Source organism: Rhea americana, unplaced genomic scaffold (assembly GCF_003343005.1).
Source record: "Rhea americana isolate MKP2758 unplaced genomic scaffold, rheAme1 scaffold_71, whole genome shotgun sequence".
NCBI classification, from domain to species: Eukaryota; Metazoa; Chordata; class Aves; order Rheiformes; family Rheidae; genus Rhea; species Rhea americana.
In genome coordinates, this window is record NW_028186879.1 from 827634 (window position 1) to 848623 (window position 20990).

Here is a 20990-nt window from a genome sequence, read left to right on the forward strand (position 1 = left end):
TCCGAGGCAGCTCCGACGGGGCGGTGAGCCCGGGGCCCCATCCCGGTGCGGGGCAGCGCTGGGAAGTCCCGGCGCCGGCGGGAGGGCACGGCGGGTGCTGCGTGGGAGGCGGCGCGGCGCCGGGGGCTGCGGGAGCGCCCCGTGCCTGCCGTGGGGCGGGCGGGGGTCCCGTGACGCGTCCCGCGGAGGGTGGAGGATGTGGGCCGCGGAGGGGGGGTGCGCGGCGAGGGGTGGAGAAGTTATAAATCAGCGGGGCCGCGGCTGGCTGGCAAGTGATGCCGGCGGGAGGTGAAGCAGGCAGGGCCGCCGGCTGCGGACACTCCCTTTTCCGCGGGCAGGGGCGGGCGGGGAGGGCTCGGGGGCTGCTGGATGCGGGTCCCGCGCCGCGCTGCACCGTTATCTCCGCCGCCGCGGGAGGAGCCCGGCACGGAGGAGAGCCCGTCGGAGCCCGGCCGGCGCCTCTGCCTCTGCTTCGCTGCCGTCGGCGGGGGAAGAGCCCTGCGCTCGCCGCGGGCAGGACCATGCGCTGCCAGCCGCTCTCAGGGACCGTGCTGCTGGGAGCCGCCCTGCTGCTCGCAGGTAAGGCCCCCGCGCCGCCGCGGGGCTGCCGCCCCCGCGGCCCYGGCCCCGCTGCCCACTGCCCGTCCTGCCCTCCATGCGGGGCTCTCCGCGACGCGGCCCCATCGGCTCCATCCTCGGCGGGAGCCGCCGGGCACCTGCCTCCCCACCGCAGCCGGCGGCTCCCCAGACCCCTCGGCAGGGAGGGGGCGACGGCGACCCCCTGCTCCTCGGGCAGTCGGGAAAGGCCGGCTCCCGGGCGGACTTCACCCTGGGGCTGCCGGCTGCGTGCCCCGGGCACCGGGAGGCGGCTGGAGGGAGGCGCGCCAGGGGCTCTGCCGGGCTGCGGTGCCGCCGCGGGCGCGGAGCCAAGCGCCCACGGGAGCCCGACCCAGCGCCGGCGTTGTCCAAACCGGTGCGACAGCATCACGGAAAGAAAACAGCTCTGGGCTCCGGGGAAGGCTTTTTGCTTCCTCGCTTTGTTTCCAATCTCAGCCTCTCCCAGTTCTACCCATTAAGCAGAAAAGGAAGGTTACCCTTTTCTTCGCAAAAATGCAGGTCCTCGCGCCTGCCCGGGRCAGGACCGCAGCGCCGCGGGGCATCGGCCGGCGCTGCCTGCGAGTTCAGAGCGGCCGCGCGGAGCTGCCTAGTGCGACCCGCAGGGGGAGCGGGATGGCGCTGCTCGCCCGCGCAAGGCTGCGCGGTGCCGGCATAGAGGAGCGCACAGATTGTTTTCTCCTAGTCGCGTTTTATTTTACTGTGGGAGAGGAGCTTGCCCTGCTGCGCCGGTGCGCTGCGGAGCCCGGTCCCGCACGGCATTGCCGCTCACCGGGGAGCAGGGGTGCGCCGCACCGGGCACCGTCCCGGCACCAGTCCTGCGTGGGCTCTTCGCCACGAGGGGCTGCCGACCTCTGGAGCTCCACGAGGGGCAGATCTGCAGCCCTGCGGCCCTTCCGCGTGCGGACTCCCCGGTCCCGAGTGGGGCGCAGCAGTGCGCGCTACCGGGCCGGCGGCAGCCTCCGTGGGCAGGCGCACAGCGCGGCTTGGCCAAGCCGACCTGGGGGCGAGAGCAAATCCCGCGAGGGGAGTGGGAAAACCGAGCGTCTCCCGAGCGGGCGCCGAAGCCAGTGGCCGCGCAGCGCGGCGCTTCTGCGGTCAGGKCTGCGCCCGCCCGACCTGCGGCGCTTCCCCTTGCAAGTGGCCGAGGACTCGGACTGCTCCACAGCGAGGTGCCCGCGGGAGCGGCTTCTGCGCGGAGCGGTGCCCGCGGGAGCGGTCCCGGCGCGGCGCGGCGCGGCGCGGGGCTCGTGGGAGCAGCCCCGGTGCAGCGCGGAGCGGTGTCCGCGGGAGCGGCCCCAGGGAGGAGGCGGGGGGAAGGCGCGGAGCGGAGCGATGCTCGTGGGAGCGGCCCCTGCGCGGCGCGGAGCGATGTCCACGGGAGCGGCCCCGACGCGGAGCGGAGCGACGTCCACAGGAGCGGCCCCTGCGCTGCGCAGCGCGGAGCGGTGCCCACGGGAGCGGCCCCGGAGCAGCGTGGCGCTTCCCGGCAGTTGCCGGTGTTACCGGCCGGTGGCGGCCGCGTCCAGGGGCTGCCCGGGGGGAGAGCGGGCGGGGCCGCTCCGACGAGACGTTTTCCTACTCGAGAAGTGCTGATTCATCGATTTATATATGTGTGTGTATGTATGTGTATATATATATACACATACATACACACACATGTATATGTGTATATACATGTATATGTGTGTATATATATATGTGTGTGTGTGTGTGTATGTATCTCTTTTTCCTCAAGAAAGTGCTATTTTCTCCACATGATTTAGCTGCCACAGAGGTTCTCATGTGCGGTATAAAATAAGCACAGGCGTGGACACCCACCCTAGGCACAGGAAATGTGGGTTCAAATCTTGCTAGGCTTCCTTCAGAGCATGGGCCTGAACTTCAGTGTCCCACTCCCACATGGGCTCCTGTAATGAATTTGGGGGCACAAGCTGTTGGAAAGGTTTCCCATTAATGCAAATCATGGGAACCAGTACCCAAAGAGAAGGCGGACTCTGTAATCCAGGGGCTGTGAGAGACTGGTTCACTCTTCTGTTCTGAGTCTGCCCAGGATGTATACACCCTAGAACAAATCCAGTGGGAAAATCTCAGCTTGCTTAGAGGAAAACCTGGTGCTCTGGGCACTGATACGCCATGAAATCACAGAATGGTTGAGGTTGGAATGGACCTCTGGAGATCATCTAGTCCAATCCCCTGTCAAGCAAGGTCACCGATACATCCTGGGACTGGCTCAGGTGCAGTAAGTGCTGGAAGAGTACTTTGTTGTAGTTTGGCTGAGTGCTTTTACAATGGCTTTGCTGGCAGTTCTTCCCCCTCCCCTCCCACCACCAAAGTATGATAAGTTGAGCCCCAAATTAGAATTAGGACTTTCTTGAAATCTTTCATCTTGTTGCAATATGTTTTGTTGAAAAGGAAATCATCCCTTGCACAGCTTTGGCTGAGCGTTCTAAATAGATTGATCATGCTTTTTCTGAGTCAATAAAACTTTCCACGTTTGTGTTTGCACCTTGCATTTTAAAGTTATTGGTGAAATGGTGGGATGTTTTGTACCACGCATAGACACTTGCTATACTTTTCTTTCCATTTCACCCTCCTACACTGCCTGTTTGTCTAAAACTTACTCAGACTGGTCTGTGTCCCCTTTCAAGTGTTCTTGATGAACTGCCATGTGGTCCACTGCTGTGGCTTAGTCTGGGAGGGCATCTGCTGAGCTTCCATTGACCCACAGGTGCTGGAGTAGATTCACAGAAAGAGTCAGGAGTTCAGGAATTACTGCAGACAATTTCACAGGAAAGGGAAAGAAGGAAGTCTTTTATTTTGTAAAGGTCTAAATGTAAATGTTCCCAAATTAACACAGAAACTGCAAGCCATGAGACTTTCCGTTTCAAAATGAGATTAAGGAAATTCTATTTCTTTGACATGTGAGTGTTGGGAACCTCAGCCCTCTGGTATTTCTATGCTCATGCGTGTTTTGGCTTCTCTGCTATGATGTGAGAAAGAACAATATTTTTATATTTGTTCTGTATAGTATTTGAATAGGTTTACTTTATAGCTTGTATATATTTATTCCACAAATTATACTGCATACGTTTATGCTAAAATCTGTATACGTAATGGTCAAAATGAAACTTTGGTGCCATATTTGGGTTTGATCGCCCAATCCAAGACTTTGCATGACAATTTCTTTAATCAATGGCATTTCAGAATGAGAAAGACTGAGTTTAAACCCTGAAAAGATCAGATTTTGCAGCCTGGAGCAGGGACAATGTAACCACATTTCTAGAAATGTGAGACACATAAATTAGCTTTATTTTCAGCTGTCAACACATGAGTGATRCCTCACAATTAGCAGTGAGAAAATGTATCTAATACAACCTTATKGGTGGACARTGCTATATAAATCTGAGTTATCCTACTGGGGACTAGATACATCAAAATTCTGAGTGAATGATTGATTTTTTAAAATCCTGGTGAGCTGCGAAAAAATGAAGAAATTCTAAGTTGAATCTAAATAGCATTGTTGTTAATTTCTTACATTGACTAATTTGACTTCCCTAGAAGTGTTCTTCAGATTAAACTTCACATATAAAATTTCTATTTGATTTGCTTAGTCAGCTAAGACAGCTGCACAGTCACATAGTTACAGTGGTCCAACCTGAGATTAGGGCTATAAATCTTCATGGAGTACTGAAAAACTGGATTTCCCATGTTTTCTGGACCTTTATGGGAACTGAAGTCCCCTAAAAATTCCAAACTACATTCACATAAGGCTGAAGATTTAGACACAGATTTTTAAAGCATGTATGCATTCCGTTTAAGTACCAGACTTTCTGGTATCATTAAGGAATATCACTTACCAATGTTTTACCAGGCAGGTGTCTTGCTCATGTGCTCTCAATGAAGCTGGATTCATTCTCACACGTGTGGCTGTAAAGTAGAATTATTCCTTTGGACTGAGCTAGTATATTATAGATTTATARTTTACATAGGAGGAAATCAGGACTAACCTGTACAGTGGTAAAAAAATCGTCATATCCAGAAGCACCAAAAACACTTAAAATCTTCTCACTAGGGAGATTCTGGGATTTTTGTGTGTGTGTATGATTTTTTTTTACATGTGAACAATAATAAAACAATAACAAACAAGCTGAGCCTATTTTTTTGTCAGATGCTTCAAAGACTTAAACCAGTAGCCCTTCATTCACACTGTGTGGGTGTATAGGACAAAAGGAAATTGTTCAGATTTTCAGGACAGTTGCTGAGTCCTCACACTTTAATGTGGTTTGGAAACTTCAAGCACAATGTTTATCGAGTTGCTACTTTTCRTGTCCAGCTGAGATTGGGAAAGGAAGAGACTCAGCAGATGAGGGTTAAGGTTCGATGCTTCAGAAATCTATGTTCAGTGGGGCTGTGGTGGGGCTTTATCAGCAAAATTGTTCCTTTGAATCTGCTCACGTTAGGAGATGAAACTTCCTGTTGCAGCTCCAGAGGGGAATGGAAAGTGAGGCTCCGCAGGAGTGCGTGGCAGCTCTGCCATGAGGTGTAGGATGGCCAGCAACCACCATCATGCCTGCTGCTGGAGGCAAATCTCTCCTCCCAGAGTGAGACCTCTGTGCAGCAAGCTGCTCCCTTCACAGACTTGCTTCATCTTTATATCTCACCTTTCCCCCACAACAGTAAGAATGTGGGGAAATTGGAGCATGAATTTTACCTATGGACAGCACCAGGCTCCTTTCTGTTCAACCTTGTGATGTATCCTTACTACATATACTCCTTCAGCTAAGAAATGACCTTCCTCGGTATTCCTAGGAGGAATGACTTGATTTCTTAATCCACCATGTGGAAACTGTTCATCTTAAAATTGGTTTAGTGATTGTCACAAAGGTGCCTGCACAGTTTTCTCTTACCAAGATGTAGAAATTCAATTTCATTCCTCTGCAGTTTGAGGTTAGCACTATATAAATGTGTGATTAAAAGGGAAAGTTAGATATCCTGCAAGAACAGTCCAGTCTGAAAGGTGAAAATATTGGCTTTAGTGCCCAAAGCCAAGTGTGGCACAGCATTGCTCCCATTTAACTGGTACAATGTGTTCATGCTGCAACAAAGCAAAACCATAACTGGATGAGAAGTACAAGAGGAATTAAAAAAAGGTTTGAAAATAGATGTTTTAGAGGTACTTTTATCTGAAGCTTAAGTGTTGAGCCATTGGGATGTATGGAGAAACTTGAACTGGGAGTGTGGGTGACTGGTTCATTCTTTTCTTCTGTACTGAATCATGTATCTGGGAGGGGTTTTTTGTGGCATGGCGAATGGAATACGTCACTCGAATGATGAAGAAAAGGATTATTTTGCTAATGACAGATCCATATTATTCAAGATCATTATAGATTCTTGTGAAAGTTATCTAATTTGTTCATCTTCTCTCTCAGATTTTTTTGTGTCAATGGAGAAGCAAAAGATTCACWTTCATGCTGACATAATTTTACTGTCTCTGCTGATTTTTTCCATCAAATTCCATCATTTTTTTGTTACCAAAATCAATCTGTCCATATCAACAATATTGAGTTACCCTGGCAAGCACCTCTATAACAGAGGTACAATCCAGCATAATGATAATGATGCTGATTTGCATTTGCATGATTCCAGTATCTTTCTACATCTTTAATTATTCATTGATACCTGATACTAAGTATTCTTAAATATGATTCCTTTTAAATCATTTTCCCTCTTTTGGAGCTCGTGTACCATATTGACATATTCGCAACCATTAATTTTGTTTGAAATGAGTTGTTCTTGCCTGTTAGAACAAGGAAGGGTGAGGAAGTGGTTAGAAGGAAGCTGTTTCTAAGAGTTTAGTGGGTGGAAGATGCTGCGCTAATGTGGTGACATGCTTTCTACAACATCCATGGAAGTGGGGGTGGAGCAGACAGGGCATTGGGCCCTTGTAGAGGCCCAGGACGCGTGAGCAGATGTCTCCACTCTTCAAGGTTCCCTTGGGAAGCCTGTGCTCTGGGAACAGGACCCCCTGCTTGGTGCGTGGGGGAGCTGGGAAGGATGAGTGTAAGGGCGCTTCATGCGAGGAATTTCACAATTTCACATAGTTCACTTAAGCGTCCTTCCTGTGGGATTCTTTTCTTCCATGGAATGTAGGAATTCATTCCTTTTGTTCTCATTGTCATTTCTCCGTGGAAGACCTCTCATCAGGATCACTCTGGGCTAATGGTAACAGAAACATGGGAGCTGCCATCCTGGATCACACAAGGGCTCTATTTAGCTCAGTGTCATGTCCCCAGCAGTGTCCAACATTTGATCTCCTGGGGAGGTTCAAGAAACCCTACAGGAAGCAGTTATCTGATAAAATTCTCCAGAGAAGAAATAGAATGTAAAACCTACTACTAGTCATTAAGAAATTGTGGGTTTGAGGGTTAAGGAAACTAAAATTAGTGCCTGCTAAAATTTAGACTTTCTTGATGTTTATGTCAAATGGATATGAAGTAATGCAATGTAGTCCCACTATATTACATATTATATGGAATTTTCTTCTTTTATTGTACTGGTAAAAGTTYGGGATGAAGATCTACCTTTCTCTGTTTCATGCAGTGCTGTAGTTAACATTAGTCCTCATCTGTTTATCAGTATAAGTACTAATGAGTTTGCCAATATAAATTGAGCATAGTCATACTTATTAGAAGCTTTCTGCATATGAAAGCTACCTACCATAGACTTTGTACTTCAGCTGTCATTTAAATGTAAAATGAGATTAGTCTCTTGGGCCATTAATCAGACTGTATTTTTTGCATGTCATAAAACCAAACACAATCTGATCTTCTGAAACAGGCCCCAATTAGTGCTGTCCTCACCTCAGCTGATTTAATGTTGTAGACCACTGCTAGTTCACACAGGCAGCAAACCAAGAAGAGTTAGTGGCCTGTTTCAGGCAAGTGCTTAAGGTCAGCCCGACCTACCAGCTTGAGGCAAAGGAGAAGATGTTTCAAAGAAGAAGGTAGGAGCCTGCATCACCAGGCTGCCCTTCGAGAGCACTCCTGAATGCGGGGCCCAGAGGAGCGAGCAGTCCCCAGCTAGTGACAGACCTCAGCCAGGCACTTACCCTCCACTTTCTTGTCTTAGTTTTCTTTATTAGTGAAATTTAAATCATGGGAAAAGATGGGCTTACAGGAAACAAGGGGCATCCTCTATATGAACTCATTTCTACTCAGCTCTCTATTTTAAAATGTTATGTTGTGTTAGGTATTTTCTCTTGTTTGGAACCTAGGGTTATTGTTTATAGCTCTCTTTCATAAGTTAAAGGAAGGTGGATGAAAGTAGATTCCCAGCTTTGTCCTTTTTTTCTTGGAACGTTTCAGGACAGTTCAGCTGTAATGATGGAACATTGGAGATAATAGCTAACAGCCTTGAGCAACAGGGAAATCCTGCAACTTCACATTAGATTTTCTTTCTTTCCTTTTTTTTCAGTTTTGTTTTGTTTCTGTGTGCACAGCTTAATGAAGGGTACAGCCCCAAATAGATTTGGTAGACCTGTGCTGTTGGGTAACCTAGCAAGTTCCAGCTGGCAGGTTGCTGGCAGTTAGGCAGTTCATCTGCTTAGACATCTGTAGGAAATAATCTTCCAGTTCAATCCCATTACATTGCTTAATTTGTCCTGCAAGGGAATCTATAAAAAATCTTAAATATTAAGTTGATGAAGAAATTGAATTTGCTCAAGAAATTTTCTCTTTTGTCTATATAGGAATTTTAAATGATTTTTATGCCTAGTTTTAATGTACTTGCTTTGTCTTTATACCATGTTAACACATTACTACTGCCTAGCTAATGGAGTAAACTCTCCTCAAAATAACAATATTGATGTAATGATTATCTGTCATCTGTCATTCAAACAGAGGTGCAATAAGTGATAATACGTGTCAGTGAGTGATAAAATCTGTTTTCTCAATGAGTGTAACATGGATAGTGCTACTTATGATAAGGTAATCAACACAGTCTAACTTTTACACAGAGGGATAAAACTGTACTCTTGGGAGAATTTCAGTGACTGGTCATGCAGGMTCACTTTTCGGCAGGCACATGATGGAGTGATGACTGCTTCTTGTGTTGCAATGAATGGGGCAGGGTCTGCTGTCCCCAAGGCCCTCATACAGGGACTCTCTGGAGGGGTCAAGATGGGCACATTGTACTGGATGGGACAAGTGAGCAACGACCATCTATGTTGAATGTAGCCTTTGAAAGTACCTCTGAAGCCTGGCTGTTCTGTTATTGATCCTTGCTGAGAATAGTTTCAGCAGAATGACCTGTTTTTCAAGCTGTTCATTCATTTCTGTTAAGAGTGAAGACCAGACTAACGTTGACACAACTGTGATATTTCTCTTGTTTTTCTCAATGTGCACTGTATATGTGTGGATTTTTTCCCCCTTGTTCTGGTTTATCAAAGTGATGGTCAGGTGAGAGTTCATGATGGAGAAGTTAGACTGTACATAGAGATTCTCATTTTCAATGAGAAATCTCTATGTAAACTCTGGGGGGGGGAAGGTTGTGTCTGGCTGATTTTACTTCTTTTCTGTAATTCCTTCCTTCTTACATAACTAATGAAATGAGCATCTYTGCCACTGTGGACAGTGGCATTCTTAAAATTGGATGGATAGAAAAAAACCTCAGATTCTTTTTTTCTTTTTTTYCCCCCCTCAGGCATCATGAAGGTTTAATTTTGAAATCTATTTTTATTTGGAATTATGTAAAGTACCTATCCCCATGCCCCCAAATCACTTGGTGACTTTCAGATGGGCAGACTACAAAGTCTGGATGAGCAGGTGAAGTAAGGTCCTTCAAGTAGGTATGACCCAAGCACAGAATGCAGAACTGCATGGCCTTGGTGTCTTTGTGGTTTTCTCAGCTGCCAGGCTGCGACAGGAAATAGTGATACTTTCATTTGATGGTAACTGAGGCCAGATTTATTTCAAATAATTGACTGTGATTTCAGCTTGTTAAATTTCTAGACATCAACAAGAAAAACTTTGTGCTCTTGAACAAAATGGCTTTACCATAAGGTTCTGTAAGCACAGCTTTACTTGGCTAGGGCAAATATTAGTAAAATATTTGGCAGTTGAGTGGCAAATATTGCAGAAATGCATACTCATTTATATTTACAGCTATYGGCCACATTGTAGTGTGTGCTGCTCAGATGTGCTAGTGAACGGCTATCAGAATTCTTCTATTTTTAGCTAGCTAGTGTTATGTTTTGCCTCTATAGCATCTAATCTTGTGTCTATGTATATACACGAAGTAGATGCATACGCATAGTAAATAAAACCCTTATCACTTACTCTGAAGTCCAGAGCTGAAAGGGGAAGCTCAAATAATAGACATATACATCTTCCTGTGCCTGTGCAGACCTTCCTTGGGCAGTAACTTTTGCCCTGCTGACTGCTTTTCAATTCTGAGGCACAGAGTCAGGGTGAAGGCACTTTAGTCTGTGCAGGATTCTTCTAATCTASAATGATAAACCTTATGCTTTTCAGACACTATTAGGATGCAGAACCATAGAATGGTAAAGTTGAGAGGGACACCTGGAGATCATCTAGTCCAACCCTCAGCATAGCCCATGCGGGGATTGAACCTGTGACCTTGGCATTAGCAGCCTCATGCTCTAACCAACYGAGCTAAATCTGCCCCATACATCAGTTCTGCTTCYTCATCCATTAACTCACCTGTTTTCTTGGCTGACTGTTACATCCTGGGGGACTTTAATTTCTTAAATTGCAGCTGAGATGAATCAGTTAAACATTTGATACAGAAATCATTGGATGAGCTTTATGGCATGAGTTATGCAGAACAGCAGACTAGATAATCAGGATGTCCCTTCTAGACTYGAAAAGGACAAACCTGTGAATGACAATTTTTGTGTGGTAATGCATATTTTGTAAGCAAATACTTTCTAAGAATTTCCCTGGTCTTGCAAGCAAATGAGATCACATTTCAGTCACCACAGAGGCTTATACAAGTAATAACGCCATTAAGAAGGGAGACATCTTGAACCATTTCCTCTACCCTGAGCATGTTTCTGTTTGTTGGCTCTGTATCAGCACCCASAGTGCCTATCTTTGCACCAGAGCAAACAGGAAATAAGGACAAAGCTACCTTACAGTCCAAGGACCTATGTCTGTTAACCCTTGCAATGACCTATAGGCCTTTATTGCCCTGCAAAGTTCTGTTTAGACCAAAATAGCAGTTAATTTTGTTGCTTTAGACCATGAGCTTATTCAGCTGGAAGATTTTGTGTGTTAGCCTGGGACATGGGTGTGCTCCCTTGTTCCTGCACAGATATGTTGTCTTAGCTTCTTTTCTGCAAACTTCAGATACTGGGATCTACTTCACAGAAGCGCTGTGAAATTAAATGTGCTAAGGACTATGAGGTTTCCTTTAGTCTGGGGGCCCATATGGCATCTGAAAGATCTGGTAGTAGGATTTGGAGCCCTTTATCAAGTCAGGATGGCTCATGGTTTGGCCCTGAATGTCTTCCTTGGGGGCTGTTTCTAMGGACAGGCAATGGAGACAGAGCTTGTGGCAGCTAGCCTTTGGGTGCAGGGACATGACCACACCGCTTGCTTTGCCTTCATCTGAGCACCAGAAACCCAGGTGACAAACAGGAGATGGCCCTTACTGCTCCCATGGAAAGGGAAGAGAAGCTTCTCCTCTTAGCCGCTCTTCCTAGTCCACCAGCAGGCAGAAAGCTTCGTTATCCAAAGTTGTCACATCTCCCCCTATCCTCTAGTGCTGTGGCAGGAACAGGTCAACCTTTCACCCTTCGGTCAGGAAAAATCAGAATTTTCTAGTTGCTACTTAGAAATTTTGAGCCAACTGCCTAAAAGCTTTTCTTCTCTTAYAGATGCAGGTATTGACACTGGCTGGCAATTTCAGCATTGATTAAACTCAAGACAGCCCACTGGTCAATTTTTCTCCCTGTGATTAGACGTAAATCAAAGCTTTAATGATTCTTCAGAACTCCCCTCAAGTTCCTTTCTAGGAGAAAGAATAATTTAGCATAATGAGGAAATGGGAGTCATGAATAAGTACTGTAATTGTTTTTAGACAAAAATAAATTGTATTTTTCCACAGAGAGACTTGAAGTTTCTTTAGAAAATATGATGATATAACAGATTGCCAGGAAGAACTTTGATATAAAAAGTAACTGCTGATATCCCAGATTTCCTAACAAAATGGAGTAAAGCAATATGCACTGTACTAGGTTAACTGGTGGTGATGTTTGAGTTAAGGTGCTACAGATCACAGTCAGCTCATTGCTGTCTCTGAAGACACACTGAAGTTCAACCCGCTGAATGACTACCAAACATTTTGGCTAGATTCTGCATTTGCTTATTAGCTGCACTCATGTGGATGTTCCTAGTCTCTTCAACGGGAGGACTTGTTAGGAAGTGCTCATCAGCAAGAATAAAGTCCTAGGCCACATTTGAAATGAGTGACCCACATTTTAGGGAGCACAGAGAGGTGAAGAACCTATTAAGAAATCAAACACACTCTTCTCCCAGGTCAGGATTGACCTATACAAAATATATTTTTTTGYTGAACACGTTTAAATCTGGAGGAAGTGATATTTGATGGTAGAAAACACAAAGAGTAGGTTATGTTTAACAAGGCTTAAAGCGCGTGCAAATCCAACAGTGACTGAAACAATTACTACGTGACGGATAACTTTATTGCCCACAGATGGCACTTTAAACCCAGAAGGTCAGATTCTTTGTATACACTGAAGTTGCAAAGATAAACTGATCGTTCTCCTTAACCTYTCATTGTGCAGGTGAAAAAGATTAGTCAACATGTTCAGGATAACTGGAGTGGTTGAAAGATAGTCACTCAGTCTTAAACTATGGAAAAGGAGATGTTAAAAATAAAAGGCCACTAAACCTGTTAATTTCAAGGAAATCTATGAACATAATTACCGGGTTTTTTTTTAAGACACAGAGCTAGCTTGTGGATTGACTTTCTTTAATCAAAGGTAACAGAGATACAAAGTGRATATAAGGGAATGTAAAGAAATAGAAGCTGTAAAGAACAGAATGGAGATAATAATCCAGAATATGGTCCCAGTTATGAATTGAACAGATCTATCATTTTTGATGAAATCTAGATTTAGCTAAAATCAGTGGAAAATTGATCACATGTATATGGTTATTCAGATGCCTGTAGAACCAGGAGTGCACACAGGCCCTGTAAATCTCGTATCATATTGGWAAAAGTAATCCATGTTAATTGATTTTGTTTATTTATTTAGCTACATGTAGTCCATCTTTAGCTTAACAGGTAATTCAAAATTCTCTCAGAATATATCACTCAAGAAAAACATTGCCCTTTTRGAAAGGTAGAAAATATTTGAAGAAAGTTTATTCTTTTGTTCCTTTGCAAACGACAGAGGTATTTACTACATTAAATATTTCATGGATTCTATCCTCTGCTTCGTTAAAAAAGAGTTTCTCTCTCCCTCATTTTAGGCAGACTGGCTAACCTAAATTGATGCTTGCTCATTAATTAAGTAACCTTATTGAGTGACTTTTAGATGTATCTAATAAGCCTTCCAAAACAAATAGAATATGCAGAAAAAAATCACCCCTTTCCCTATGGGAGGAGATTCTTCAGTTATCAGGATTAATTAGTTCTCTTGTTGTCACATGAAAAGAAGTCTGCACCCCCCAATGTAGGTCAGTGTGAGGGTAGGTTGCTGATGGTCGCTTAGTGACAGGCATAATGATAAGTGAAGGTGTCCTGTTGAGCCATGACCCTGCAGAAAAGACAGCGTCAAGTAAAATGCCCRGAGGAGGTACACAGAAGGCATAACCCTCTTCTAAATATTGACAGTAGGAATTTCCCTGCTATTCTYCTTCTTTTTCTTTTCTGGTAAACATGTCAAACTTCATTGCATTTGTACCCTGCATCAGTTTTGTAGCATTTAGAAACTTAAGAAAGCTGATGACCCATGAATAGATAAGATGACAAATAAAGCTATTTTTCTTCACACTTAGCATTTCACTGGTAAAAGCATTGTCCTGCATCCTTGCAAATACAACAATATTGGCCAGAAATACGATTTTTTTACTTCATGTTTTGTAGGTGGAAAACTAAATCGATGACTCTACAGCAAACCTGCTATGTCCTGCCAAATGCACTGATGGCGGTTGATATGATTGACTATTTGGGGTTAAATGCCTAAAACATACTTGAAATCAATGGTGAAGGTCTGGCTTACGTCAGTGGGAGCACAGTTGGATCAGCACTGAGCACTGCTTAAGATCCCACCCACAATATTTACAAATACAGCTGTCTTTTAGATATATGTAATATACATAAATAGGCAAAAGCCTGAATATGTTCCCAGACATCTGAGCTTCTTTTTTGTCCACAGGATGGAGTGAGAAGGTCTTTTTTTTTTTTTCATTTGATTTTAGTGACATTAAGGCAGTTCTTTTGACATGCACGTTTCCAGACTATCTTATTTTGTACCCTTAATTTACGATAGGCCTTGAGACTTTCACATGGACATCTTCGATTACACAATCTTAGAATTACCAAGAGAAAATTTTACTGTATTTATAATGCTTTCTTGCCCTTAACATTTGGCAGACTTTGAAAACTACAGCAAACCYCATTCCCAGGGTGGTGCTCAGTCTTGGCCTGGGTCAGGCTTGAGTGCATGCTGCACTGCTGGGAGCTGCCTTCTGCCTCCTCGCCTTTGATCACGAGCTCACGGCCATGGACCCCAGAGAGCGTGCAGTGGCATTTTGGGGGCTGCGTCAGGATGTGTCACTGCAGATCTGCTGCCCCCCGTTGCTGTCCGCTCTGGGGAGCTGCTCTGCCGCTCTCCCCAGGCAACTCATCTGTGATTGCACCACCTCCACCAGACTCGTTCTCTGACCAACCTGCCTGGCTGGCTGTAGCCACTGGGCTTTGATCCTCACTGGCTCCTCTCACAGGCCCTACTGATAGTTTTTTCCTACATATTAAACAGTCAAGAAACACCGTCGTGAGCTTTCAAGTTTCCTAGAGCCTGAAGAGAGGAGGAGTTCAGGGGAGCTTGCAGACACCGTCCCCACCTTCTGTAAGAAACATGTTTCTTAGAGCTGAGTAGAAACATTGTCTTGGGAGAACACCTGAACCTCCAATTCTGGGATGATAAGAGATGCGAACRACATGCAGGAACATGGTACTTTTATGAAACTGCAGATTGTTCAACCTGAAGCYCTCTCAACCAAAGTGTCTGGATTTCTCTTCACGGTAGCAGAGCTGAACTCTTGTAACAGCTTATATCAAATTCTCATTATTTAGCTTTAGGAATATTATTTCACAACTGAAAATCAATATACTCATAGACTGTAAGCATCCATGGGAGACTATCCCATAATAGCACAGTGCACCACTTGGAAGCCTCAGCATTTCAGGATTTAGATTCTTAGCTGGTAGGTGAGAAAAATGTGTAATCACAAGATTCCACATAACAAACTATTTCTTCAAAGATTTGCTATTTTTTCCCCCTCTTAACAGATGGTAGAATTATGTTTGTTTCCAGTTAGCAGTRTGACTGTCTAGACGAATCACACGGGAATTTTGTGTATTTGTGTTGTATTACCATTCAAATTTCTGAAAATATTTGTAGCATAGTTTAGAGCACTTCTTTATTCAGAAAACTTGTCATGCACTTGCTTAAAACCTATTCAAGTGAGCTATATTTTTAGTATATGTATATGTTTAAGTGGATCCTTTAAATGTTCTTTTAAATAGGAATGAATGTATGCATATGCAGGAATGCCTCTAGATCTGTAGCTTTAATGAGAAATATACAGAGCTAAGCAGAAAAATGAAACTACTTCAGATGCTAAAAGTTATTTAGTTAAAATCAACCTCTACACTGTRTGTCGCTATATTGTTAAGGGAAAGAAATGGAAGCCAAGAAGCATCAGCAAGCAGTTTAGGAGACATAATTAGGTATTTACTTCTCTCCATTGATTGTGCCAGGTACTCCCAGAGGGTGATATAGGCAACTTGGCTCCTTGGCTCCACCTATGTTTTAGGGAACCCTTAGGAAATACTTAATGGAAAACGGAGCACAGAGGACTCTTTATTAAAAAAAAAAAAAAAAACTGAGGACAGTATCTTCTTACTCCTTACCTTTTGCATAAGATCTTTGTACTTTAGTGTGTTTCTCCAAAAGTGCTTGACTTCTAGGCCTTTCTCAGATTGAAGGAGTTCAAGTCCACATCTCAGAACAAAYTTTCAATATCCAGCCTCTAATCTGAAGTTATGTACACTGCTGAGTGAAAGCTGCTGAATTTAGAGCAGCTAATTGGCTCAGGAGAGTTTATACTGTCAAAATTTAGTTACCTATCTTAGCCAGAGCTGGTCTTCAAAAGTTCCTTCTATAGTCAATGAAAGAGATAGGCATTTCCAGTGGGTTATTCACAGCATCCAAATAAGGCTCACTTATTTGTACTGTGTTTGATGCATATAGCTGTTTGTATTCAGCTGTGGTAGGGAGCTCTTAGAATGGCCTAAAATAGATGAACTGAAATTATACTTGACTGTGTTCGAGTGGAAAATACACAGTACAGTTTTTTATATGATGCTGCTTCTGTCATATGTTGACAATGAAATACTTTCTCTTGGAGTAAAGTGGTCTGGGGTACTCTCACCTCTTCTACCACTGAAATCTTCACAGACTGCACTCACATCCAGATTTAGACTTAAACTGTTTTTCAACTTTAACTGTTTCAAAATATTTGCTTGTTATGTTCCTAGCTTTTGGAATACTTTTCTGTCAGTGTGAGGGCAATAGGATCAAGGATTGTTTCTTCTGTAAGGCATGTGTTTCTGTCTGCTTGACATGAGAACTTTTGTAGTCTATTACTGGGTAGAGATAAAATGTTATGCCTTTCCAGCACTTGCTGGCTCAATGCAAGGGAAGGGAATGTCCTGARATCCTCTTGCCTTCTGTTTGTAAGGGTCCTAAAAATTACCTTTACATAGCCTTTGAAAAGTGTGCCTCGGTGTTTATATGTGTCCTAAGCCACCTCTTGCTGTACTAAGCCTCTGGGCACCCAGGGTTTCATCCACCATACCAGAATGCTCTGGCTGTGATAAGGGCCATGTTTGCAGGCTTGCTTGCTCAGGTCTGCTCTGGAGTTCTCTTTGTTCCCCTCATCTATCTTAGAGCTGCCAGTAGCCTTTTGACACTGCCTTATCATGAGGAAGCTTTCACCTAATGAGGGATTGTAGGTTGTAGCTCTGTAACCTTCAGTCAAGAAGGGTAGATCTGCAAATCCCTGTTCACTCTTTCCAAAGCAGTTCCAACTTTGCAGAGCGTTGTTTGAGTGAGAGTTTAGTATCTCAGAGGTGAAAACAAGGATCTTGCCATGGGAGGAGCCAACTTCTGTTCTTCCCCTTCAAGGGGTTGTCATGGTGGTGTTTCCTAACGAAATGCAGCCAGCAGTGTTGGAGGCTGTGATGGGTCAGGAGAACCACACTCACATGGTTAGAGGTGTATTCGTGAAGTCCAGAGCTTATTTCATGGTACAGTCGGTGGAACAATTTGAGAGCAAAGTCACTGACCAAAACGTGCGTGGTTTTCGTTTCTCCTTTCTTTCCTGATTCTCATATAAGAGGATGCAGTCAGGAGAGCCCAATTTTGCTCATAGAAAGAGTATGTGTGCTTCTTTTCTTTGCTGTCCTCTTTCAGTGTAACATTATGAATGTGAGTGGATTAAATGCTGGGAGCTAATTTACAATTATTAATGATTTTCTTCCTTGCTTTTCTAGGATCTAGTTTGGGATCAAAATTAAAAGTTCCTGAACTGAGTATAAATGGCACACAGCACGTCATTCAAGCAGGCCAGACTTTAAACCTCACATGCAGGTAACCAGCTGAGTTGGCTTCTGATAGTTTGGCTGGGACTTTATACACCTGACACTTTCATTTTTTTTGTAACTGTAATTAGAAAAAAAAAAACTTATGTTGTGGGGAAAGGTGGGGAGTGAACTTCAATGGTAATTGTTTAATAGTTCTTTGTTGTTTCTGTTGTTGTTTTTGGAAAACAAGATAAAAGAGAACCCCAGAAATAGCCTGATATAATAAAAAAGAAAGCTTGGGAACTGAGCTATATAATTGCAGACCAACATAATTGTTTCTGCTTCCTTATCTGTATTTGCAGGGGGGAAATGGTTCATTCATGGTCTTTGCCTGAAACTCTAAGTAAGGATAGCAAAAGGCTGAAAGTAATTAAATATGCCTGTGGAAGGAATGGGAAGCAGTCTTGTAGTAGTCTGACCTTGAGCAGAACTCAAGCAAGTGACACTGGAAACTATAGCTGCAAATATCCAACAAGTGCTGTGAAAAAGAAGRAGGAATCTTCAGTCTATGTATTTATTAATGGTAAGATTACATTTTTTAATGCTTCTTGCACTTCAGCTATGGTGAAATACAGGATTTTGAATGTTTTCAGCCTTGCAAATTTTTCATGAAAATTTACCAATCTGTATATCAATTCTGCTCTCTCACAAATTGCAAGAACAAATGCTAGTGTTTTATCTGTTATAAATAATAATAATAATAATAAACAAGAAAAGAAAAAGACCAAATCCAAACAGTCCATCTGAGTAACTATATCTTCACGAGGAAGTAGACTGGAAGTGAATCTGTGAAACGGGTGTTACAGAAGTCATTTTTTTTTTCAGAATCGAATACTGATTGATGAAACCCATGTATCTGGCACAATATCTGCTTTAAACTGTCACTATATGGTTGCAGTTTTCTAGACAGTTGAAGGATGATGATACTTCTTTCCAGATGACAGTTTTCTTATCCTGAAGAAATTCAACATTTGCATATTAGTTTCATTCAAAACTGTACTCTGCAGTTCCTGTTACACATATTGTAAAAATCTCGAGTAAGTGGAATCAAGCTAGGCACAGCCTTGTGTGCAAGCAAGGTTGTGCAATATGTGGGAAATGCTGGAATTAGGTCAGTTAAACTATAATAGAGGTTGTCTGCTGATCCTGTTTTCTTCCAAGATATTAATCAGACACTTCTCAGAACAATTTAAATCAACTGAAATAGCAATAAAAGAAGAAATTATAAACCTGCTAGGTTTTACATTTAACTTTGTATCTTAATCTTTCTTGATTTTACAGTAAAAAGTTAGTAGATTACTGTAAGGCATCATGATTCACAGATTTTGGAAGTCTGGATTACGAAGAGTATGCAACTGGAATTTTTCCAAATTGTGTGTCTGCTGCTTCTAATGAGTTCACGTTAGAGTGAATTAGCCTATGTTTTCATTTGGTGACATGAAATGCGGGACTGGTGCTGTGAAAAAGCAGAACAAAGTGGACATCTCACTATAGTGATAAGAAAATAAGATACTGCTCGCTGTTAGTGTGTATCGCCTTACTGAGAATTATTGAAGAATTCATGCTGTTCATCCTGCTTTTTTGCATTGGAAACATAGCGCAGAATATTTTTTCTCACCCAGCTATTTACCTATGTGACCCTTGCTGTTCTAATTCCCCGGATATCTAACTACAGATACACGCATGAAAGCATAATGAAAGTAGGTTATTCATTTAGTGACCAATATTTCCCACTGCCTAGCAAAACTTACACATTTCTAGTATGATTTTTTTTTTCACATTTCCCATTGTGGGACCACTTCCTCGAGCCTCCTACCTTGGACCCTGTCTCTGACAGAAATCTACCCACAGTCCTCTCCATTTACAACATCAGAAGAGCAAGGATGGCTGTGACCCTGCCTGAGAACCTCTGTGCTAAAATGGCTTTATAATATATGAGATTCCTTCATGTTCTCTTGGTCTCTTTCTGTCTTGAGGTGTTAATTTTCATGGATCCTAACAAAGAGAAGACACAATCTTTCTAACCCTTCACTGTTTCCTGAGTTGTGTACAGTTTCCTTGCATATGAAAGACAACCTAAATCAGAACTATGAGTCAGGATTATCTGCCTAATGGATTTGCATAATGGAAGAGAAACTTGTCATGGGAGAAGCAGTATGTCTTGGGTCACCCCCTCCCCCTCACCTTTTCCCCCAAAAAACAAATCAGGTAGAGCAGAGTGTCTGAGTGTCCTAATTATGTTGATTTTCAAGGACCTTCAGACATTAAATGTTGGTATCACTTTTGAATATAGAAATTAGATCAAGCTTTGCTCCCTTCTTACTTGCAAAATAAATAAATAAATAAAATGTTTAAGGAACAGTCTTGTATCGTATTCAGGCATCTTTGTCATCTTAATTTTCTGAATTTGACAATTCTTTTGATTGAAAGTCARTTTTGTAACACTTAACAGTAGGCCATGTCCTAGTAAGCACATATATGAGTTTGACAACCTGACAACTTGCTGGTAATGAGGGAGGCTGCAAGGTAACTGCTCATGCAATGCCTGTTGAAAGTGTCACTTCATTTATCCTAAATTTTGAGATGTATTGATCTTACAAAAATTTGCGATTTTGCAAAGAAATGATGAGTAAATTGAAAAGAAACAAAATTCTGAGCACAAAAAAGGGGCGCTTATCACCTCTTTTGATCAGTATAGCATTGGCACTTGTAAACTCACAAAGAAAAACACKTGACTCTCTTAATATAAATCATTGTTAACATGTTAACCCAAATGTTAACATTTCAACTGAAGAAGTTCAAATATCTGGCTCAATTTGGGGGGTGAGATAAGGATAAAAGAAACTTCGTTTAAGATCATCTTTCTTGATTTTAATTTTATTTTAAATGGATTTCTGGGTGCTTGGGAAATAAACATTTGTAAAATTTAGGTCACTCCTAGTTTTTTGTTGTTTCCTGTGGCAGGACGTTGTGTCAGTCAATTTCCCATATTAGCTCCATGTGGATCACCAAGGTGCCTGTTTCCCATGTCTTAACATGCAGCAGATGAGAACAAATAATTGCTATTTACAAACAGAATTCAAATTGGGAAAGTTGATATTGTTTGTACAGGAAGTCATCATTTATCGTTTTAAAAATGTTATTAATTTCTGTAATTGGAGTGTCATTGAATATGAAGTGGATAAAAACAATAAACCCATTAAGTTCTTTGATTCAGTAATAAGAATATCTTATGGCAAAAGACAAGCTTTTCTGAACAAAAATAAGATGTAAGGCAATGAGAGGGAGACTGCACATCCCACGTGCCCAGTGTTACTTAAGGCATTTTTGAAGTCCTGTGATTGAGTGATCAAGAACAGGCAGGCTGATGACATCTCTTTCAGGAGCTAGTCAAGACACCACCCGGCTTTCAGCTGGAGAGGTCACTACTGAGTTGCACAGGGGAGCGAGTG

The 20990-nt window shown here is 43.2% G+C and overlaps 1 protein-coding gene across 1 annotated transcript in view; it reads left to right on the top strand.

The window, feature by feature from the left end:
* The first annotated feature begins 275 nt into the window (after positions 1 to 275).
* The window catches only part of FLT1 (fms related receptor tyrosine kinase 1), a 119228-nt gene continuing 98513 nt past the window's right edge, over positions 276 to 20990 (top strand). Inside the window, exons 1-3 of the mRNA XM_085321801.1 lie at positions 276 to 579; positions 17449 to 17545; positions 17841 to 18061. Of these exons, the coding sequence (XP_085177927.1) occupies positions 276 to 579; positions 17449 to 17545; positions 17841 to 18061 (622 nt within the window). The remainder of the gene's footprint in view (positions 580 to 17448; positions 17546 to 17840; positions 18062 to 20990) is intronic.